Source organism: Clavelina lepadiformis, chromosome 7 (genome assembly GCF_947623445.1).
Source record: "Clavelina lepadiformis chromosome 7, kaClaLepa1.1, whole genome shotgun sequence".
NCBI lineage: Eukaryota > Metazoa > Chordata > Ascidiacea > Aplousobranchia > Clavelinidae > Clavelina > Clavelina lepadiformis.
This window is the reverse complement of record NC_135246.1, coordinates 8,688,781-8,713,281: the sequence shown is the minus strand read 5'-3', so window position 1 is coordinate 8,713,281 and position 24,501 is coordinate 8,688,781. Positions and strand designations below refer to the sequence as shown.

The 24,501-nt window shown below is 34.2% G+C and overlaps 2 protein-coding genes across 6 annotated transcripts in view; one reads left to right on the top strand and one right to left on the bottom strand.

Moving 5' to 3' along the window:
• LOC143464504 (uncharacterized) overlaps positions 1-4,858 on the bottom strand; it is a 10,511-nt gene extending 5,653 nt beyond the window's left edge. Inside the window, exon 1 of the mRNA XM_076962296.1 lies at positions 4,742-4,858. Within this exon, the coding sequence (XP_076818411.1) occupies positions 4,742-4,827 (86 nt within the window). The 5' untranslated portion in view covers positions 4,828-4,858. The remainder of the gene's footprint in view (positions 1-4,741) is intronic.
• LOC143464502 (proto-oncogene tyrosine-protein kinase ROS-like) lies at positions 1,039-24,501 on the top strand. 5 transcript variants are annotated; one of them, XM_076962289.1, is made up of 29 exons: positions 1,039-1,140; positions 5,485-6,773; positions 7,187-7,355; positions 7,616-7,662; positions 7,855-7,864; positions 10,728-10,868; positions 11,131-11,241; positions 11,361-11,495; positions 11,657-11,883; positions 11,969-12,119; positions 12,372-12,559; positions 12,752-12,928; positions 13,010-13,125; positions 13,362-13,532; positions 13,699-13,831; positions 13,949-14,027; positions 14,112-14,192; positions 14,525-14,778; positions 14,927-15,057; positions 18,838-18,967; positions 19,128-19,225; positions 19,350-19,553; positions 21,473-21,607; positions 21,691-21,778; positions 21,861-22,014; positions 22,819-22,949; positions 23,030-23,133; positions 23,263-23,433; positions 23,639-24,501. In XM_076962289.1, exons 2-29 carry the CDS (start codon positions 6,747-6,749, stop codon positions 23,868-23,870), a joined length of 3,795 nt encoding a protein of 1,264 aa, XP_076818404.1. In that variant the 5' UTR covers positions 1,039-1,140; positions 5,485-6,746; the 3' UTR covers positions 23,871-24,501. The 5 variants fall into 5 exon arrangements, with proteins under 5 accessions (XP_076818404.1, XP_076818409.1, XP_076818405.1 ...); XM_076962290.1 differs by lacking the exon at positions 1,039-1,140 and having other exon boundaries at positions 6,592-6,773; positions 23,039-23,133; XM_076962292.1 differs by lacking the exons at positions 1,039-1,140; positions 5,485-6,773 and adding an exon at positions 6,912-6,931.

Below are 24,501 nucleotides of genomic sequence, written 5' to 3'. Positions count from 1 at the left end.
AACATGTAGATCAGTGGTTCTCAAACTGTGGTACGCGTACCACTAGTGGTACGCGAGAGCTTTTTAAGTGGTACCGCGTACCGCTGAACATGATTTTCGATGTGCTGTGAGTAATGTGTTGCCCCGGATAGACAAGCTTGTGCAGAAGAAACAGTTGCTTCTATCAAATTAAATTGTGTTTTCTTGCTATTCATTGGTGTTATGGTATAGTAATAACGGTAATAACTAATAAATACCGGTACAATTGAGTAAAATAAGTCATTCAGGAGCCAGGTGGTACGCAGTGTAGCAATAAAAACGAATGAGTGGTACGCGATCGCAAAAAGTTTGAGAAACACTGATGTAGATAGAATGTAGAATCTATAACATAACAAATGGATTTTGATTAAGGTGTTTCCCCTAATCCGTAACAAACAAAAAATATTCTTCATCTCAAACCAATCTTTCAGTGAGACGCCATGCTAAAGAAAGACCAAAAAAGAAACATAACAAATTTAAGAAGAAATCCTGTGTTGATGAAATATATTCAAATCTACTTCGACTTAAAGAATTAAAAAAAAAATTAGTTACTTAACTATAATTGTTAAATTAACCTCATCGTATCTTTTGTTTTCCAATGTTTGTCCATCACAAGCACTGAAGTGTGGTTTTAGTATTTTAGATTCACATTACGCACATATTTCAGCACAGAAATTATTACAATGAAATTGATTAAAGCCAATTGATCAAAATAACAAAACATATATTTCAGAAATCAGATCCAGTTAAAATTATTATGGTTTAGTACATGTTAAATTCCATTGTAAATGCTGTTATGCTATTTTATTTTTCAGTTTATTCCGTTTTGGCTATGGATACTTCCAATTGCATTTTGTCTTTCCTGTTTAATTAATTCCGTTTTGGTTATTTACATTCTGGTCAATTCCGTTTGGTTGTCACTCATTACTAATCTAATTATTTAACTTTGAGAGGGGACGAAATTCCATATCAATGACAGGATAACAAGATTCACTTTCTCTTAACAGCCTAACTACTGCATGATTTCGTGTTAGTTTTGCCCTGCAATAAGTTCAAAATTTTTTAACAACGTTTGAAGATAGTGAGGAGAACGGATCCCCATATACTGTATACCAAAATGAGGTACTAAAATGCGTCAGCACTAACCTACAGGCCTACTAGGCCTATACTTGTTGTGATGAAATGAATGTATTTACCTGAACCAGTCTGAGTGCGACCACCAGGCTATTATGCTGCCAGATTATTATTAACTAAATTACATATGTATGGGGATGCTTTGTACATAATGGTATATTTTTTTCTTTTGCGGTACAGTTGTCAGCTGGGTTACATTTCTGTTCTTGCTTAATTAATAAATATTAACACATTGGATAATTGAAACACGGTTTTTCAGTACAATACTTAATTCTGATAAATTGGTGTGCATAAGTGAACTATGGCTAGGCTAGGTAAGACCAGGCAGGAAAGAATCAAGTTAGCTGATTTACTATATTTTTTTGTATTTTATTGTTGTATTACATTTTTCGTTTTTATTTTTGACTGATTAAGTACTGTGGTGTTTGAATCTCTTAAATTCTAACTTCAGTATTTACTCATGGTAGATTTTCTGCTTTGTAGGGATGGCACTATGTCAATACGAACCCAAGTATAATTGGGTGTTTCTGAAAATTGCCTAAGTGAAACATTCAAACTAGACCCTATTTCTATCATATTCTTATGATATATGAAGTGCAGAAGCACACGGCCAGATGACTTAGATGGGCAAAACGAAATACAGTAAATTAGGCTAATGGTAATTCATTTACTTTGGACGAGCTGAGTAGATAGAATGATCTAGTGCAAGGCTGGCCAACCCGCGGCTCGCGAGCCGCATGGGGCTATTTGCCCGGTATTATGCGGCTCTTTCGTTCATATTAAACCTCAGAAAGAGAGCACATTTTACCCATTTTAGGCAGATAAATAATACAGAAAAGTAATCTCTACTGGTTAATGTTCAATTGATATTTGCTAAATAATGACTGATTACATCAGATTTCGACCCAGAATAAAGATGATGAAACTGAAACAATATCTGATGAAGTATTATGACGTAATAAGAAACAGCGTCATAAATTATAATGTTTATGATGTGGCTCTTTGCGGTTAACACAGTAAGAAGTGAGGCTCTTAGTCTATGACTGATTGGCCACCCCTGATCTAGTAGGTCTCTTTTAGTTTCGCAATCCGACTTGAAGGCTTGAATGAGAAGGTGTTATGAAGTAAAATAAACAAATTAAGACATAATAATTCCTCAATACTTCATCCGGTTATGGGAGTGTGAAAGTAAAAGATACCCAGCCTGGTGTAGTGGCTTGACTTTTGGAGGAGCCACATTCCTTACGATAAAGATCATTTACCAACAAAACATTTACGAATAGATTCAGGATTCCTTTGTGTCAAACCCCATGATATTCGAGCTTGCCTGAATCTGAATAGTTCTCTTCACGGCATATCTCACAATTGATACTCGTCAGTACAGAACTGATGCTGTGCTAAGGCATTAATAACGCTGTTTAATGCAGTTTTGGTAAACATTGTCAATTTTAAACAAGACAAAATGGTAGAAAATTAATTACAGTAACGACAGCTGATCGAACGACTCTTTATCAAACGACAGTTAATCGAACCGACAGTTGATCGAACGACACTTTATCGAACCGACAGCTGATCGAACGACACTTTATTGAACCGACAGTTGATCAAACCGACAGTTGATCGAACGACACTTTATCGAACCGACAGTTCAAGCAAGATTTTTGCGTGTTTCTCAAACATTGAGACAATAAGCCATTGTGATGTGCGGTCTTTGTAATGGTGTAAATTAATGAATTGTGATGTATATACCGCTGGTGCTCTCCCTAAAGCAACATCATTAAAGCGGATGATACAGCGAAAGCGAGTATGTCCAGAAGGAAACGGCTTGATGGATGAACTCCGCGTGACACCGAGGGGAGAAGGCTTCGTTGTCGAGGAAGACGATGAGAACAAATTCTATATGTTTGCGTCTCAAAAGAATCTGGATATACTGAACAACTGCGCTAATTGGTTTTGTGACGGTACATTTGATGTTGCCCCACTTGGATACCAGCTGTACACGATACACGCGCTGGTCGATGAAAATCGCACGGTGCCACTCGTATACACCGTTACCGAGAACTTCGCATAAAATGCTTCCAGGCACTGGCATTCGTTCCGCCTGAAGACGTTGTACAACAGTTCGAGGACTTCCTGGCCACGTTCAGTGACGACGATGAGCAGCACTTGTCTGAATACATTGACTATTTCGAAACTACTTGGATTGGACGATTGTGTCGCAGGAATCGTCGTCAACCTCTATTTCCTATCCGGTGTTGGAATGTCTTCCACCGGGTTCAAGATGACCTTCCACGAACGAATAATAGTATTGAAGGATGGCACAATGCGTTCAGCAAGCGTGTCTCAATATCCCATCCGACGCTTCGCAGACTCGTCAAAAAAATTAAGCGGGAACAAGGTTACCACAAAATGTTAATTGAGCAATTGAGTGCTGTAATTGATGGCCCACCTAGGAAGAAGCGCTACGACGCTGTCAACCAACGGCTGAAGAGCATAGTCGAAAATTATGACTCAACGAATATTGACATAAACAGTTATCTTCGAGCAATTGCACACAACTTGTAATTAAATGAATGCGATTGAAATGTGCACTTCGTCAGTTGTCGTGCTTTTAACAGTGCATATCGTCAGTTGTTTCGATAAATTGTGGATCTTTTAACCCTATCCTAACCAGGCTCGCGAGTTTACTAAAAAAACTAGGTGTGGCCAACCCCGCACACACATTTGCAATCGTTAATTACTAGAAAACTATGCGTCGTAGACTGATGAGATTTTTACAGGATAGTAGAAACATCATCTGGCTTCCTGTATACATCATAATTGTAAAACTAAAGAAAGTGAATTTAGTGTAAATTAGGTATTTCTAAAAGTGACACATTTCTAGAAATTTTTCTTGTTACGCCGCGCCCCCGCTGTGAGAAGAGAACGAAAGAGAATAGTTAGTCAAGTTATTGGTGCGTAAATGAGTAAACGAAAACGTTACGCTTCAATGTGGAGAGAGCAAAATTATATAAATATCACAATATCTCAAAAATTACAAAATCCAACTTTATCAAACAAACATGGACAGATAGCTGATCATTTTTTATGAAAAGTCACCAAATTTTAATTTTCTACAGCAAACAATGCAACTGTACGCCACGTTTTGCTATGATTGTGTACGGTAGAAGCAACAGTCGATTCGATCAACTGTCGCTTTGATCAGCTGTCGGTTCGATAAAGTGTCGTTTGATCAACTGTCGGTTCGATAAAGTGTCGTTCGATCAACTGTCGTTTCGATCAGCTGTCGTTTCGATCAGCTGTCGTTCGATTAAGTGTCGTTCGATAAAGTGTTTTTCGATCAGGTGTCGCGTCACGGATTTTCTAATTATTACTAAGCTATTAGTTTTGTTTTTATATTCAGCATCAGAATATCACCTTACATTTTTTGGCATGTGTATGTATTTTGTTTTCTGTTTGTTTTTTAAAAAAGGTATAATAATAATTTATTTATATACCTCTCCATATTTCGGTAAAAAAATAGCCGCTCAAAGGCACTTAACATATACGGCATAAATAATAGTTTTAAAAGTAAAAGAGTTTTATTTACCTTAAATACAACGATGGTCCAAAAATGTCTTCTAGTATATCTACTATTCCACCAGAGAAATAGCTGTTGTTTGGCAATTCTGTCATACCAATGATTTTTTTGTCGCATTTATGTTGTTCCCATGTCCTGTTCAACATTTTATAAACATTTCATTTTATAAGTATTGCAGTTTTATAATTGTAAGTTTAATTGCATTTGCCATGATTATCATAATTAGTAGGGATGTGCCGCGAGAAAGATTATTCGGGTTCGCGAACGGTTCGCTCGAACGATTATTCGGGTTCGCAATAACGAAGGTCAACACGAACGAATCCCGAATCTATTCGTATCAGAACCAAACAATAAAATTTCCTCTAAAAGTTGTCCAGTCTTGTAACTAAAATGGCGTAATCGATAAACAAATCGCTTTCTTTCGAAAAATAGTGTTTAAAAAACGATCGAAAAAGCAAATCGTTAGGAAAACGACCTTCATTGTAAATACTGCTGACTCTAGTTTAGCATTGTCGAGAAACTAGATCATCATTTTTTACGAAAGTCAGTAAATTTATAAGTAATATTGTATTCGGGTTCGCTATTGTTAGTATTCGTGTTCGCCCGAATCTTCCATAAAGGCGATATTCGGCGAATCTATTCGTGTTTGGGTTCGTATCGGCCCATCCCTAATAATTAGCGATAGATAATTTAATAATATATATCAGTAGTTCGCAACCAGGATTGATTAAGCGTTTGTTATATGTTCTTAGGAACAAAGTTTTCAGTAAGCTGCGTGGATCAGTTACCAGATGATATTTGTGCAGTGAAATATCATTTTCATGCATTTGCCTTCCATCGCAAGTGCAAAGCAAGTGGGAAATATAGTTTGCATTATTTTCCTCAAAATGTTTATTGAACATGTCACAATCATCTGTAAAATTTGCAATGTATTTTTGGTGATAATGTACAATAATTCTCTTACAGCTGTGCTATACATTTTTTAAAATTGATTTTGTGATTGGCTGTTTGGTTGTGGTTGTTCAGTTAGTTATGGTCTCCGATAATTATAATTAATTTGTAGATTTTAAACTACAGTATGCAGTATCAGTTGAAAAATAAATATAGGTATTTCTGTTCTCATATCTATCTAATTTGCTTTTTTAAATAAATTAAACTTCTCTTGGTTCAATAAAAGCTTTATTGCCCATAAATATTTTAACAATTATTTAATTTAATTGAACTACATGAATTGAACCACATTATAATCAATGTACAGGATGCTTATTTTTTGCTTTAAATTTGTTGTTCAATCATATCTTTGTGCTCAGTAAAGCAAAAATTTACACAACATGGTGGTTCTCTGTAGCCACATTTTGAAACATTTTTTGCTTTGTAAAAATTATTAAGACTTAATTGACTCGACATTATGTTAGCTGTTGTTTTCTTTGTATTTTCATAACCTGATAAACAGTTTGTAAATTTGAAAACTAGTTTCGCTTTCATTTAAAAACAGCTGCTGGTCCACAAATGCTTCTCTGAAAACAGAAGGGGTCTGCCAAGACAAAAAGGTTGGGAACCACTGATGTAAATATTAGTACTCCTATATTTATACAATTACCCATGATCAGTTGCAGCAGTTAGTTGCAGACAGCTTGGTAGTAAAAGAATATAAGATAAGCCGAGAAAGAAGTAGAATTGGTAGCACACTTTACCTTTCATTTTTCAAACAGTAAATTTTCTGCTTTAATAAACTCATGCTAAAGCATAGCCTATATATTGTTGGCATAATATTGTATTTCATTAAAGCTTTCATATATGCCTGATATTTTAATTGAAACAAAGCTATACTACATACTTTAGCAACTAATTTTGATTTGATGTTTCTACTGACTTTTATGCAACTCGATTACTTTCTCAAGTTTTTTTACGTGGGCATTTTGGCTGAGATATTGAGGCCTATTACTTCCAAGACCAAACACCTGTTTTGTTAAAAAGCTGGTTGAATACTGGAGAAGTATATAATGACATATTAATGGAATCTATAAAGAAATTGTTCACGGTGCATAATTTTGTGGATTGTTTCATTCTACATCTTTTCTATAGGTGACATAAAATATTTATAACCTTATATTATATAAATTCATAAACACTTGTTGCAGTCATAGCAACTGCTTTTATTGACAGGATAGTCGGTAATACCTATGTTATTAATGACAGGTTAGTTAACAAAGGAACTAAATCTTTGGAATAAATTATTAATTTTGTTTAAAGTATCCATAAAGTGTGGAGCTTTTTAACGAATTGAAAAGAAAAGAAATAATATTTTTGTAATATTATCTAGGATTTTTGTTTAACTTTGTTTAAGTGTTCATGCTGCACAAGATAAAGAGGCACATATAAGAACATGTTTAAATTATGGGCTTATGGCTAAGTAAAAGAGATAGCACTGGTGCACAATTAATTTCTATATAGAGCATACACCTTTTTGAAGATGCCTATATTACACTAAATGGAGGAACTTTGCAATTGTGTAAAATGATTTTTGATGTGATATTTGATAAGTGGCTCTGGTGGTTGATTGTCATTTTTTTTCAAATCCTCAATTACACAAATGCAAAAAAAGCAACAATCGTTTCTGAAGGTATGGTATGACTAGTTTTATTTTTCAATGGAAAAAGTGGCCCATAAACTGTGAGTCTGTGATTATAGCTTTCCATCACTGTATTTGGGTGATTGATTCCTAAAAGAAGCAAAAATAAAACACATGGTAAATTATAGTTTTGTAAATAACCAATAAATTTTCTATGACGGGGCAATTCCCTCAGAAGAATAGTTTGCTGTAGGCAATTGATTTTGGTCATGCATATTAATGAAAAGCATAAAATTGTGTTATTTTTGTAGATAATGATGGTGTCCTGTACTACCAAGGCGAAACTACATTCACTGATGTAAGTTTTGAGAAGTGTTATCGTTTCATGTATGACTTGGTATGTTGTCATATTAGAACTATGCAGTAACAGGTGTTTCGTTTTTTTTCTTCTTGTATAACAGCATGCACTTTTTATTTTTATATGAAATTTTGTTTTGGTCGCAACAATTGGTTATGACGATAACTTCATCATATCAATTCGACATCACAGTCGTTTTCATGTAAGCATAATTACTTGAATTTTGTTGTATGTTTTTGTTTCTTTTCTCATTATTTTGTATTTGTATATTTAAGGTATATTAATACCTTATTTTTGTGCTCTCTTATTTGCTCAGTCATCATAAATAGGATTGGTGTATCCTGACATTGGTTAACCAAGACATTTTCACCTGCTTGAAATCCAGAATTTTTTACTTTAACCAGCAATGTTTTTTGTTTTGTCACTGCCTTCAATCATTTTTTTGCATGACGCCCCCATTCCTACCTCAATAAGTATACAAAGTAAGCTCAACACTGTCAAATTGCATTCCCTATATTTTATTTCTCATCATGTGTTTAATATAATGGCCTGGTCGTTGACCTTGCAACTTCATACCCAACACTGAAATTTGTGATTGATTGCTTCATGAAGCTAGTTGCTTTCCAACCTCATATCATTGTTGGTTTTTATTCTGTTTAGCCCCTATGTTTTTTAAAATGAAGATAAGCTGAAAAATACTTTGCAAGTGTTACAGTAAAAGCAACAGTATTTGAAAAGTTGCTTTGGGTAGTAGTGGTTATGATTCATACACAGTACACTAGAACTGACAGAGTAGCTTTTACTAAAAAAGATCATGGTTGTGCAAATGAATCATTCCGAAAATTAAGAAATTGATTCATTAAGTTGGATCAAGTGGATATTAAATTTTGTAAAATCTTTTGTAAACAACAAGACTTTGATACAAAATTTGTCAAAAAAGTAAAGCAAAAAATCAGACCTTTTCATTTTGAAGAATAACTTGCAGAGGTTGGGGTCATTACAATGTAGAGATTGACATATGCAGAGGTTGATGTGCAGATGCAGAGTTTATCGGTCTTAACTTACGTTATTGACTTAATTAACCTACTGCATTAGTATCTGACTCTATGGTTGCGTGCAGTTAGAATTCTCTAACCTTTTTGACAGCCGAACGTTCTTATTATATTATAACAAATACAGTTTACCAGAAAAGGCTTTTATTGTAGGTGCTGTACACTTTCTCAATATTACGCATAACCAAAAGCATAGTACGCCACTGCTAATAAGATGTCTACTGATTTGCAATCACCATGACTACGGTAGTACGGTCGTACATCTGTCTATAACTTTACGTCTGCGCAGAAGTTCGAGCTTATAAAACATTGTGCGATGTGCCGGAAATATACGACAAAAAAGGCATGAACATTTCAAGGCGTGTGAACGAGAAAAACAGTGCGTTTGCAATGCAAATTACATTCGGTTAAAGTTGGAAACAGTTTCTTGGAGTTTCTAGAAAACGACCTGGTAACGTACTAACAGGAGTTTTCACACGAAGTTATTCAGAGCAAGTTTTAAAATATACCAACGATGATTGCAGTGTTCTGAAAAAGCAAGTTTATAAACTCCAATTACTAACTGGAAAACACTTTCCTAAGAATGATGTGGCGGTACTAAAAGTTTAAAAACTCCAATTGTTAACTGGAAAACACATTTCCAAGAATGACGTAATGGTATTACAAAAGTCACCCAGGCCGCCACAAACTTACATTGGTGCAAAACATTTTTTGAGATAACCATCATGCAGCAATGAAAAATAGTAGAGTGTGTTCATTTTATCTCTTGGAACAATTCTTTAAACTTGTATGTTTTAGGGCTTCAGCATTTAATGTGATTGAAAATTTTTGCTGCTGAATTTAGTACATTTCATAATAGTTTTAGGAAAGTTTTGCTATCAAGTACGTATCTGGTAGCACATTGTTTACTGTTTGCTCTAGGAACTAGTTCCTTAATTTTTTCAAATTCCAAACATGACTCAAGCTCAGTACGAGCTGTACAGCTTTTAAAATATCTTTCCCATTGTAGCTTGCGCTTCGTTTTAAGCTAGTGCATACTATAACTATACATTTTAAGTTAGCTCTATATTATATCAGAAAACTTACTAAAAACATAAAGTTATTACCAAGTAGGCCTTTATGGTGAAAGAATGTTTATTATATATTTAAGGGCAACTCCGTATTTCATGCGGTCAGCTGTTTACTAGGATGGCTGTTTGAGCTCTATAGAATAATAATAGCCACCCAATCACAACAAGTTATGCATTGTTACATTCTGATTGTTATAAGTTTGTAACATATTGGCCAATATTAACCTTGTTGCATAGTTAGTGAAGGAACCTTTTTATGCTACTTTGAATTTTTCTTCGTTTATTGTTTTAATTTCATTAGCGTGTAAGCTACCCATCAAGGGATCGAATAGAAATTTTTTTCTAAAATGGTGTAGCAGAACTGAAAAGTTTAAACCCTGATCTAAACAAACCGGTACAAAAAAAAACCTGTTTAAGATGGCCACGCACTTGCAACTGTGCCAGTGTTAACATCCATTGGATATGTTTAAGTGATTAATGCAATGATGTTTCACAGAAAGCAATTTCCTTAGCTCTCGACATCATACGTCAAATTACTTAACATTCATGTAACATAGTGTCGTAGTTGAAAAGTGCAATTACTCCTAGCTTTCCTGCAAAACCATGTATTTTGACTATTACATGGGCTAGATTCAACCTTCTACCTTCTATCTTCATTCAGGATTTAACATCATGATATTTCTTCTTTGCAATATTAGTTTAATCGGATAGCAAAAACACCAACTATGCCTGAATATGACCAAATAACTGATTTTTACAACTACTTATCAAGCTCTAATCATGAGCTTTAAATAAACGTTATAAAACTCATGATAACCATTATTCACTAAAGTAAGGGTTGTATTTTGAATTTAGATAGTATGTCTATATGTGTGCTGGTATTGATTTGTCAAAAAGATTTTTCTACCTTCCTTGAAAAGTTTACTTTATTTTTATATTTTAGCAATCATCAATCATATTCAAAATAAAAGGAATGCCTTAAATCAAAACACAATTTATCAACATCTGATGTCATGCTCATCAGCAGAATGCCGTTCAGCAATATCTGATGCCAACTTCTTTTCATTGGTATCTAACTTCTCTGGTGGGTTTCCTGTCTACTACTTTTGTTTTTTATCTGTTTCAAACCATCATGCGTTCAGAATAATGCATTTACAAAAAGTGTCTTAAACATTGAAGAATATTTTATAAATACATATGTTTATGCCATAAAGTATAGATGAACAAGATTGCTGGATAATGTTACTTTGTTGTAAACTTATGGCAATACATCATGAAACATTGCTGATTCCACAGCCAGGCATTTTTCTTTGCCACAATTACTTAACATTGTTGTATGATTGCAGATTCATCTGGACTAGAGAATGGTATTTATTTGTGCAAAGGAACAAAAATTTGGCAAATAAAAACAAATGGCCAATGTCAATGTCGGAGTATTTATGACCACACTGAGTCAGGTAGTTTTTCTAACAAACTAAGTAGTTTTGTGGCTTTTTGAAAGTAGTTTATGTAGCCTTCTCATGTTGCTTTTTCCTGAGATTTGTTTTACTGTAATGTAATGTATTTGTTACATCAGTAATGTCCTTTTCTGCCACTCCAAATGGTCTGGTTTGGTTCAATAGCGATAAAGACTCGGTTACTTCCATCACAAATTTTACTGGCTCTGTCCAACCAACAAATATTTCTTTAACATCCAACCATCCAGTTTTGAGTAAGTTAATCTTATTTCAACTTTTAGTTTCTATTCCATTTTTCTTTTATCTATTTTTATTTGGTGTGGTATTATTATGTTTATTGGTTTATATATTTATCTGCAATATATATAGCATATGTATGTTTATGTTATTTACGATATTTGTCTTTTTTCTGTAGGTTTGTTGTGCAATACCCCTGCTCCAGCTAAACATACACCTACAGTAATTTCAAATGATGGTAGTGAGGTTTTGTTAAATGTCTCACTGGTAGTTTTTAGCGCATCGGAACCATCTTTACTACAATGTGCTGGAATCGTTCAAAACAACTCAAACACTGTATATTCATTCTTGTATGGATATGTTTCAGAAGAACCTTGTTTAAACAGCTCAGATTGCACAGAACAAGTGAGCTTTGGTGGTGTGGTTATAAACGTTTGTGTCATTTTTGTCTCTCAGTATGGAAAGCACAAATATAAAATTTTATTTGCAGGTTGTTGATGAAATTGGCAGTGTGAGCACAGTCAAGCTCCAAAATCTTCAGCCTAATAGCAGTTATCAAATTCAACTGACATTGTCCAAGAGACATGAAGCTACATATCAAGTGTTTTCACCTGTGTTTAAATTAGCAACATCTTGCGGTGGTATAATACATAAGTTAATAAGTAGAATTTGCTAGCAAGTGTTATTTTGGTTTGTGAACCCCAGTTAAGATTCTTTCCAAGTGGTTCTATAAACAGTTTAATAATCCAATTTGAAATAAATAAAAAGGTATGTTAACTGACATTTGCTACGCACTAACTGCACTGGTAAACTTGTGACTAAAACCATGTGATGATATTCTGACAAGTTTTCCTATTGCTCATGCCTTTTGTTTGAAATTTCCTTTTTTTCAGTTTCTTCGCCTGTCCAAAACATTGTCTGCAATTCCTTATCATTCAGTTTGATAGAAATTTTGTGGGATGTTCCAAGCCATAAAAATTCTGCTTCCATAAATTATCAGTTAAGATCGGAAGGAGATATACTTTTAGAAAACACAGATGTATTTCGTTTTCGGTTTAATAGTACCTTAAGAAATTTTGAGGTAATTTTCTTCTGTCTTTCTTGTTTATTCTTGATGATTCCACTAAATTTAAACTTAATATTTAAGGTTATTTTATTACATTATTGAAATACTTTTTTTTTAATAGTACTGAATTTACACAATTTATTTTGTTGTTACAGCTTTTTCATTACGTAAATATTTGTTTGGTAACCTCTAATTATGTTTATTTAGATCAGAGCATATGCAGTTGATTGTCCATCAGCTGAGGGCCTATTTAGTTCTGCAAATATGACATGTGGACCTTTTGTGAAACCCAATTTACGTGTTAGCTCTACAACAAGTGACAGCATCACACTCTCATGGCCACCTTTGGAAAACGTCAAGAACATTGTCATTTCTTGGTCACAGGTAGATGAACATTCATGACATAAATATAAACCAGATTTATGTGATTACCTTTTGTTAATGCTGAAACTCACTTTATTATAGATATCTTTGAATCCACTTCTGTGGACTGATAGCTATCCTTTACCTGGCACTGCTGTTGAGGACACCATTACCGATCTGTTACCTTCCACTGGCTATGCATTGAGGGGTAACTTTACGTGAGTCGTAAGCACTAATGCTTGCATGAACACAAATTATCATTTTACAGTTACGATTTTAACACTTTAACACTACATTATTCACGAGTTTAGATGTTTTTCATTGCTCTGTGATGAAGCTAACCTGCATGAGTTAGTATTGGCGAATTTAAAACTCGTTTTGGTCATAAAAGTTACTTAGTTACTTGATTACGTTTGTGTTCTTAAACTTACGTTGCTAAAGTGTGTTATTACAGATATGTAAATGGTTTTTACTACGTAACTTCTGAAAAACGTTTGAAGACAATGGACGGCCCTCCAGATGCACCATCAAATGTAAAAATTATTGATAATACTTCTCCAAATAAATTAGCATGGAGTCGTCCTGTTTCTTCAGACAATCTGAGAAATTTTTCTATTGAGGCCAGGTGAAGTTAATAAGTTCATGAATCTGCATTCTTAAGATTTTTCAACTTAACACTTTTTGCATAAATGTAATATTATATTTAAAAGTCTATTTAAATACAATGTTTATGATATATATTTAATTATTTATTTTAATTTTGATGGAAGACCATTTTGAAATTTGATCAGAAATCGTTCAGCACCAGACAGTGCTCATATAAAATATGGACTGTGGCATGTTATACGAAATATAAGTGCACTTCGTGAAGGTACTTCATGGGACATATCTAATCTGATTAACCTGGAGTGGTATGAATTTCGGGTAAACAGAATTGCAATTTAACAACTGCATTTTAATTCCCAGAGTTAGAATTAAACATTAGATTTATGTATTCTTTTTTTTTGTATTTGTTTATCTTAATCATCTTTAATGTCTCAGGTTTATGCAACAAATGATTTTGGACGTGGAGATGCAAGCCTCCGAACCGGACCTTACCAGTATGCTCTTCCAATAGACAGTATGTCATTTTGTTAAAGTCAATGGAAAATTGATGTAGTAAATAAATTTGTGGAGATGTAATTACATATCGATGAATTTTTAGATTCTCGCATTCGCTGGATAGTGATTGGATCATCCACTGGGGGTTCAGTTTTTATTATAGTGGCTGTTGCAGCATATGCTTGTAAGATTATTGTAGAATATGCTTATTTTAAATCAGGAGAAACAGAAACAGCTACGTTTGCTGATATTGTTTATGTCAGGGGTGACGAACCTATTCGCTGTCACTGGCCACTTCCTTTGGAAGGTTTCTAACAGCTCCCGCGGCCGCAAAAATACATCGGTTGAGTGTGGCAGTCTATTGAAAATATACAGCGAATTGCGGGCCGCACAAAATTATTTTTCGGGCTTCATGTTCGTCGCCTCTGGTTTATGTGGTAGTTGTAATGTATGCTATTGACCAGAAGAAGTCACAACTTTCAAATATTCTTTTCTAACTTTTTATTCTTGTTATAGGTTGGCGCTGCCGCAAGCGTAGAAGGAGAAAATTGGCAAAGAAAAGCTTACCACCTGAAATCACAACTGTGCACATCAACTATGGTATGGATATTGAACTTGCCAGAATTCGCCATATGACAAACCTGGCAATAGCTGCTGGAAACCAGGGTGGTCAGCTAAACTTGCCCTCCGACTATCGTGCCAGGTTAAACCTCTTTCCCAGAGATCAGTTAAAGCTGGGGCAGTTGTTAGGCAGTGGGGCATTTGGTGAGGTAAGTTTTGCATATATGTGTTGCACTTTGAGGCGCATTAAAATTTGCCTTGACTGGTATGTTATTGAGTCCTAACTCAGCAATGTTTGAATGTCTATGAAAACAAATTTTAGAATTTTAGCATACAACATGTTGTGATATTCTGCAGGTTTATAGAGGGGTTGCAATGAACATACATGGGGGGGATTCAGGTGAAGCACGAGTTGCTGTGAAAATACTTAAAGACAGTGCTAGTGAAATAGAGAAATGTGAGTTCCTTATGGAGGCCTATTTCATGAGGTAAGAACTCTCATAATTTATCATTTAGTTATGTATAGGGCGATTATTTTTTGACTTGTCAAAAAATGTCAAAAATTGGTCAAATTTTTAGCGTTAGGTCAAAAATTGTCAAAATTGTTTACCAAGTCAAAATTGTTTGCAAACTGCATTGTCGTGGTGTTGTAGAGGTTGCGCTGTCAGTGAGCTTTTCATTTCACACATTGTAGCCTACTTTATACTGTTGTAAATGGCCCATTGTCTACTTATTGTGAATCATAAACCATTAAGTGAAATACATAGGTTGATATGGTGTGATGTTCAACACTAGGGATGTGCCGCAAGGAAGATTATTCGGGTTTGTGCGAACCCGAATATCATGAAAGTCGACACGAACGAATCCCGAATCTATTTGTATTAGAACCAAACAATAAAATTTCATCCAAAATTTGTCAAGTCTTGCTTGTAACATGATGTAATCAATAAACAAATCGCTTTCTTTCGAAAAATAGTGTTTAAAAAACGATCGAAAACGCAAAATCGTTAGGAAAACGACCTTCATTATAAATACTGCTGACTCTAGTTTAGCTTTGTCGGGAAACTAGATCATCTTTTTTAACAAATGTCAGTAATTTTATAAGTAATATTGTATTCGGGTTCGCCATTGTTGGTATTCGTGTTCGCCCGAATCTTCCATAAAGGCGATATTCGGCGAATCTATTCGGGTTTGGGTTCGTATCGGCCCATCCCTACTCAACACATCTCAAAACGTGTAAAATATTTGGCCCTAAGTCATTTTGCGGCAGCTATAGATGCAGCTCTTGCTTCGGTTTTGCTTTAGATACTTCATGTATCTTTAGTTTAGACCAGGCATGTGCAACCTTTTTCACTGGAGGGCCAAATACAAAATTTTGAATGACAACGCGGGCCACATGATTTTTTCAGAAAAAATTAGTATCGTAAAACGACTTTCCTATGCAGTTTATGTAGTTAAGAAATAGATTTAATGCAGTCCACGACACACTTGTGCGACAATTTATTGAAAAACTGGGAATAATTGTCGATGGAAGATGAGGAAACTAAATTCAGTCAAGCGTATTTAATCACAGATTAATGTGATTTTTGCTGTTGCAAATCTTTGCAAACTTTTGGAATATTTGCTTTCACAGAACTACAAGCAACTCTAAGTTGACTTTTCAAATGTTGGTCCGATAGTTGGCCTCTTTGCTTTCCTTTGCAATATTTCATCTTAGAGAAAAATTGCTTGCAGCAATATGTGCTTCCAAAAAGCGAAATGGTTTTCAAGGCATGTTCGACAAGATTCTGATGATTCCCTCTAACATAGTTTTTATAAAAGTTCACCAAATCGTTTTCATCAAAAGCTCTTTTCATGTCCTTGTCTGACTGCAAATCAATCAGTTCAAGTTGAAGTTGATCAGGGCTTTGATCTACAGCTGTGTTAAATGTGTTTGAAAAAATATTAAAATCACTTTCAAGTTGTCGAAAATCCAAGAAGCGAGCATCAAAGGCAGCAGACAATTTTTCTATCATAGAGCCATATTTTTGGTAATTGATATATTGTCCTTCATCATGTTGCATTTTCAAACATGGAAAGTGTGTAAGCACAGAGTTGCTAAATTGACCTTTAAAAAGACCCAGTTTCCTCTGGAATGATGTAATGTGCTCAAACATTTTATTTGCCAGTTGATTCCTTCCTTGTAGTTGTCCATTTAATTGTGCTAGATGTTGCGTTACATCGGAAAGGAATGCCAAGTCATTTAACCAGTTTACATCTTTAAAAAAAGAGACATTTTGATTTTTAGTTTCCATGAAACATTTGATTTCATTTCTCAAGTTCCAAAATCTTTTTAAAGTTTCGGCCCTGCTTAACCAACGAACCGACGAGAAATAAGGAACATCCGGGTAATCGCAATCCAGTTCTTCCAAAAAAACCTTAAACTGTCTATGGTATAATCCTCGAGTACGAATGTAATTGACACAGAGAACAACTTCTTTCATGATATCAATGCCATCCAGAACTTTATTGCACAAATTTTCCTGATGGATAATACAATGGTTCAAAACAACTTTTTGTGCTCCAAATGCTTCCAAAAATGTTTTACAAAATCCTTTATGTTTTCCTACCATCGCAGGAGCCCCATCTGTCGTGAGTCCTGACAGTTTCTTTGGATCCAATTGAAATTTTTTTGTCATTTTTAAAACTTCCTGGGTCAAATCCTGTCCAGTTGTCGTTGACTTCATGCTTGCTAGGTCCAAAAATTCTTCTTTGATTTGAAATTCATCAGTTACTCCACGTATAAAAACAGCCAACTGGGCCGTATCGGTGATATCGGTGCTTTCATCCAGTGCTAAGCTGTAATATGAAAATTTGCTTGCATTCTCGGCTAAAATATCTTCAAGATGACTTGAAAGAGCATCTGTTCTACGTCCGACAGTGAATCTCGATAAGCTAGTCTGTTCAGCTAAATACTTTTTTTCAGGGCATGCCCGTTTAGCAAATATCATTATGCAATGCTTGACAAATTCACCGTCACTGAAAGCTTTTCCTTTCTCTGCTATTGCTTCGCTAATTTCGTAGCTCAATTCAGTGGTAATTTGAGAGTCATCTTTATAAACTGAAATCATTTTTTGTTGTCCCTGTAGCGACCTTTTCAACTTATTGGCTTTGTCTACTCGCAGTTCGCCTAAAATTCCATCGTATTCTTTCGAGTGAAGAGAGTTGTAGTGACGTTTGATATTAAATTCTTTTAGACAAGCAATCTTGTTTTGACAAATCAAGCAAATGGCATTTGTATTTTGTTGAGTAACAAAATATTTTACAAACCATTCGTCATTAAACAACCGTCGTTCATCGTCAATTTTTCGTTTCTTACTCATAATATAATTGGATGTAGGCTAAAGACTAAATTACTGTTAAAATTATAACTTTTTATCAATTGTAAAAGTGTCAAAATTAACACCTGCAACCAAAAATAACACAAGTCAAAGAATTAGCAAACGATGCCAACTACTTAAGCTAAAACAAAATCCAACAGTAGACTATCTATGTACCACCAACAACTCCATCAAGTATGAACTGCGATACTGTACAATGCCACACAGCTTTTTCAAAGTGCTAATCTCGCATTGCGAAATTATGCAACGCAGCATTGTTGCATCACAAAGGGCAATATTTCTATACACAGCGTGCGAAATTTTCTATTGCTTTGATGTAAACTGCATGAAATAGTGATGGCTAGTATGAAGTTCTAACATTTTGCTGAGCACCACGCGGGCCGCACTGAACAACCTGGCGGGCCGCTGGTTGCACATGTCTGGTTTAGACAAATGTATTGAACAGTTTTTGTTGTCTTAGCTGCAGTTTTTTGGCAGTGATTTGTAATTAGCTCATTTCCCTTTTCAGAATAGGCTAGGTCTGTGTTCAGATTTTTGCCCTTTTCTACTACAATAAACTTTAACTTTTTGTACAATAATGCGTAATTTAACTTTTTCAGTTCTTCATACGTCAAAATTTGTCAAAAAAAAAAGTTTTTTAATGTCAAAATTGGTCAAAATTTTCAATTTTTAATTTTCGTTTTTTAAGTCTAAAAATAATTACCCTAGTTATGTAGTATGTTCTATTTTTCTAAAAAATTGGCTGTAATACAATATGATTTAATGATATATATCAAAATGTTTGTTCTTAGAATCAGAAAATAAAGGTTTATATTCGGCTCAAGGTCTATAATGTATTTTAAAATTTACTATAGAGACATTTTTTCGTTTAATGCTGTGTTTAAATAGCTTATTTGATCATTCAAACATTATTTCCCTGTTGGGAGTGTGTTTGGATAATGAACCTCAGTTTATAATCCTTGAGCTGATGGAAGGTGGTGACTTACTCAAGTATTTGAGAGAAGCTTGCCCTACTAAGGTGAACTATTTTATTGTGCAAGTGATATGTGGCATGTATACGTTTATCAATCATACATTGTATTCATCCTGTTTAATTTCCATCTTTTTACCTGCATATATGTCATGAAATTGAACTCAAAATTGAATTTTTCAAATAACGTTATTTTCTTTTCTGTTAGGATTTTACAGCTAAACTTTCTATGATCGATTTGTTGAACATAATTCTTGACCTTGCAGCAGGATGCCAGTACCTCGAAAGTCAGCATTTTATCCACAGGTAAGATTATACATACAGTATAAGACTATAACAAGCAAGCACATTGTAATATAGAAGTCTTGTTTACTTTTGTTAACCCTATCTTAATTTGTTACCTAATTTTTTAATTTTTAAATTGTTTAAGGGATTTAGCCGCAAGAAACTGTCTTGTCTCCACCAAAGCATTCAAGACTGATTTCCGTGTTGTCAAGATTGGTGATTTTGGCTTGGCTAGAGATATTTACAGAAATGATTACTATCACAAAGAAGGGGAAGGACTCGTACCTGTTCGTTGGATGGCATTGGAGAGCATTATGCTAAAACGATATACAGTTCAGAGCGATGTGTGGTGAGAGCAATATTCTTATTAACAAACATATTTTTATTTTATTGCCTATTTTTTAGAAGCTTTTTAGATGTAAGATGATATATATATCAGATAAAGACATAAGCTCTGAATTTACCAAGATATTGTGTTATTGATCCACTTTAATGTCTTGGTTGCACTTAATGTAAATTTAGGTAAAGAGGAAGTTGACTTCAGCTATCAAGTAGTTGATAAAAATACTAACTAATGCAGAATGGCTCATAATTCATCTATTTGTACAAACAAACAAAAAATTGACCAGTTTCAAATTGACGTGGTCCCTCTTTAGAATAATAATGTAACAGAACATACGAGAGAAAGTCGAAACAGTTCAGAGTGTAGTTGGTTATCAACACAGTTGGCGCAATATAGTTAAAACAATACAATGGAATTGGTGATAAAATCCAGGCAAGGTCTAAGTCTAAGAAAAATATGATCGGATAACTTAATTATTGACTTTTAATAAGAAATATGCGCCATATTCAGAACTTTTTTTGTTGAGGTATGGGTTGGATTTTTTTATTGCCAAAGCTTTCAATTTTTTGCTTGCATAATTTAATCGTTCTTTACAAAACTTGCAATATTTTTCAATGGAATTATGTATTCTTTTGTGTTTAGAACAGCAATTGCTTTCCAATATATATGTGTTCTTTTGTAGCAAATTTGTTGTATGTTTTGTCTAGCTATGTATGTTCCATTACTCTCACCGATCTATTAATCGGTGTGCGGTTTTATCTTTGTAAAAAACAGTTTATATCATCTGGGCAAGTAAATTTGTACACCACATTTGATTGGAGAGTTCTTGGTATCTGCGATTTGTTGTTGAAGTAAATGCAGATTTTAAAATATGGGTAAAGTTTTGTAAATGTACTATTCTAAAGAGAGACCATGTAAGTCTGAATCTATTCAACGTGTTTTTGTTTCTGCAAATCAATGAATTATTATAAGACTTCTTGCATTAGTTCTTAGTTGGGTTAGCAGCTACGTTACTTGGTACTTAAAGAAATTTGTATATTCAAGTGCTGCTAATAGTCAACAGTTGCAGTATCAGTTATATGTGTAATCATTATTTTGAAAAATATTATAGGGTCACATTATCAAGTTTTAATAAACCATAGTTGTGCGTAGGCAAGTAATTCAAAATTCAGTAATTCAGGTAAAAAGTACTTAATACGATTTTTATGTAGGCCATGCAGCCGCCATGGGCTTTCTTGGTTGTATATTATGATTCTTTGTATAGTATTACGTTCGTGTTCATGGCTGTCTAAAATACAAGAGATCCTGCCGAACGTCTTATCGATTTAGATTAATCCATAATATCACAAGAGTAGTGATATTAACAGCTGGATTGCTGAACTAAGCAAATGGAAACTGAACTTTGGCTGCGTTTGAAGTTGATACAGTTCTTTAATGCCCCAGCAAGCCTGTTTCGGACTAGCTTGTAGTGTTCTATGTTGTTTTGGTTCAATAAAAGATTTGCATATGGCGTGGGAGCAATTTGTTACAGAAGTATTAGTTATGCTGGAAAAAGTGTCATAGCTGCCATTGTTTCCAGCTTCTTTTTTCATAAGATTTCATATCCTGTTCTATAACATGCATTGTAGTCAGAGTGCTTTCGAAGTGGTTGACACGAAATTTTATACAGAGTAAGTTATTTTCTAATTTAGTTAAAGGTGCAGAAATTAAAAAAAAAACAACTTACGAACTAGGAAACTTAGCTTGAACTGTACAAATTGAGATAAATGAAATTTGATTGGGTAGGTAATTTTAAAATGTTAATGGTTTTGGAAATTTCTGAAAGGAATATTTTATTGTGGTATGGTTGCTTATTGCTTTAAACAATGCAAAATCTGAAATAAAAACTCTGGTTAAGATTGATATTTTGTTACCTATTTTTGCAGGGCATTTGGTGTCCTCATGTGGGAAGTGATGACATTTGGTCAACAACCTTATCCTGCCTACACAAATCTTGAAGTGATTCATTTTGTACAAGATGGTGGAAGGCTTGGACAACCAATTGGCTGTCCAGATGTCATGTAGGTGTTAATTTATATTTTTACAATCTTTTTTATATACTTCATTGCAGTGTTTTACTGTATCTTCCTTTTTGTTTTTAAAGGTATACATTAATGAGGGAATGTTGGAATGTATCGCCATCAGAAAGACCAACGTTTCAAGAAGTGCTTGAGATGTTGCAAGATTGTAAAGTAAATATGTGTTTGCCCAGTTTCCTTGTATTTTACTAAGAATGTCTTTTACTTACACCTGTTTATTTGCATATTACAAAAGGCTGAGATACCTTATTTAAACACTGACAGCATCAAATGGACTAGAAATGGGCAGATAAACTATTCTGCTGTTTCGATACCTGCAACTCGAGATTCTGTATTTGATGAAACATCTCCAAATGGTATTCTTAATCATGGATTTGTGCCTGATGAAGGTAATTGTGTAATATGAAGAGATTTTTGTTCTTACTTATTAGGAGGGCGATTATTTTTTGACTTGTCAAAAAAAGTCAAACTTTTTTACCAAGTTAAAATTGTTTGTAAACTGCATTGTCGTGGTGTCATAGAGGTTGCACTGTAGGTGAACATGTCATTTTACATTGTACACTTTGTAGCCTACTTTATACTGTTGTAAATGGCCCATTGCGTCTACTTATTGTGAATCAGTTCCTGGTTCGGTTTTGCTTTAGATACTTCATGAGTCTTTAGTTTAGACAAATGTATTGAACAGTTTTTGTTGTCTCTTAGTTGCAGTTGTTTTGGCAGTGATTTGTAATTAGCTCATTTCCCTTTTCAGAATATGCTAGGTCTGTGTTCAGATTTTAACAGATTTTAATAAATTTTAACTTTTTGTACAATAATGCGTAATTTAACTACTTGAGTTCTTCATACGTCAAAATTTGTCAAAAAAAAAGTTTTTTAATGCCAAAATTTTCAAGTTTTAAGTCAAAAACTTTCGTTTTTAAGTCAAAAAATAATCGCCCTACTTATTAGCTACTGGCATTATACAATCATAATAAAGAATAGACTTAAAGATTGGAGCAAACTGTTGTTGGAATAGTTTATTAGCCATGCTTTTTAGTTTAAACATTTTATGAGCTGTGGATTCAAGAATATTTTATGTGAGATGAAAAGCTATGTGGCACTTAAAACTGACTATCTTTACCTAAAAGACATAAGTAAAGCCATACCAACCCCAGTGTGTAAACAAGTTAAAGCCTTGTTATAATGTTTTTCAGTGTTTCCATACTCTCCAATTTCAGAAGCTCTAAGTAACCTGGAGTCGACTAGTCCAGTCAGCTCACCATCTAGTCCATATGCTAATGTTGAGGTGTCGCATACAAGTGATGTTTCTACAGGTGAATCGGAGGTGGGATTTATATTGCTAGTAATGTTGGTTTTGTATCTGCAGTGTTTTGTTTTGAAAAAAAAAAAGATTATCGTTTTAAGATTTTGCAGAGTGAAGAAATTCCACAACGTCACATGAATTATGCCCACATAGGATTTGCACCAAGCAGAGAAACAAGCGTCAAAAATGTTGCAGTTGAACTGAGGTGTAAAGTTTATCTTGTCATTGAAATTCAAGATAATACAAACGGCTGCAGTAAATTCATTCAGATGACAAGGGATTAACAAAAATTTGTATTTTTGACGTTTTGATAACACAAAATATCTTAATATAGTACTAATGGAAATAAGCATAGAGAAAATGAAGCAAGTGCTCAGCCAGACGAGACTATACCATTAAAAACATACAGTTCAAGTGGAAGCTCACGAGTGAAGAAGAATGAATATGTAAAATCTCCGCTCAATCCACTGCAACTTTCAGTCTTTAGACCACCAGTCAACAACAGGTGAGTTATAAATGCACACCTGTTACCTTGTTTTGATGTATTAACATAATTACAGGTTCACAAAATGTTTATTAACCTTTATTTATTAGCAATGATGGCAATAAGAAAATTTGCTATAGTTCGAAATTGGCTGCTACATCAGTATTTCTCTTTTTAGTATTTATCAAGAATTTGTTACTGTTCATGTAATATGTTGATTTTTCAGAAATGCGGACAATAATGCCTCTCACTCACAACATGAGCGACAACAAACTGCTACACCATCTAAACGAAGACGACCTAAGAGAAATAATATTGCAAGATCTAATTACGAGAACAATTTAAATGATTCTGGGAAAGATTCCGGTAGTAGCAGCTATGTTAATGAAAGACAGCGAATGGACTCCAGTTCAAATAGTGATTTTTCACCCGAGCATAAAAATGTTGCTTACATATAAACCAAGGCGGGCAGCACCAGAGTACAATAGTACCGAGTTACTGTTTCCCATCTACAAATGTCGATTTAAGCCACAAACAGTGAGGTCACATATGTTTTGAAGTAACCTGCGGCTCATCATACCTGGAGTAACCTGTAAGTTGTCCTAAATAATGGAAAAAGTGCACTTGCAGCAGGATCCATTATGCAAAAAGTACTGGTACAATAGTACCGAACTATATTTTTGAAACAGTATTGAATGCCGGTACCATCAGGGCATTTTTTGTCAAGTAGCAGTACTGACCGGTTAACTCTGTATAATTTTATATAAAGTATTTGTATTCAAACTCCTTACAAGTACATTTGGCCCGTGAATTATAATGGAGAAAACATAAATTATTGTCATTCAAATTAACGTGATTTCATGACGTTAGTCTGGTGCACTTACAATTTAGCCGCTATTGTTTGTTTCATATGAATTTTGTGCACTTGTGCAGCCGAAAGTTAGCTGCGTAGCTATTTCTTTTTTGCATGTGTATTGTTTATAATGTAAAGTTTATGTACATTTCTATTGGCATTGCCTTTTACAAACTGCAGTCTAATGATTTCTATGCAGTAACAAATACACAATAACAGTTTTTATTATACCTTGA

What these genes read in the sequence shown, in the direction of transcription:
- LOC143464502 (XM_076962289.1), top strand. Translation starts at nt 6,747, where the DNA reads ATGGAATCTATAAAGAAATTGTTCACG. An exon ending in GGCTGTTGCAGCATATGCTT is followed by an intron (nt 14,193 to 14,524) that starts GTAAGATTATTG and finishes TTCTTGTTATAG; the next exon opens with GTTGGCGCTGCCGCAAGCGT. An exon ending in AATGTTGCAGTTGAACTGAG is followed by an intron (nt 23,134 to 23,262) that starts GTGTAAAGTTTA and finishes ATCTTAATATAG; the next exon opens with TACTAATGGAAATAAGCATA.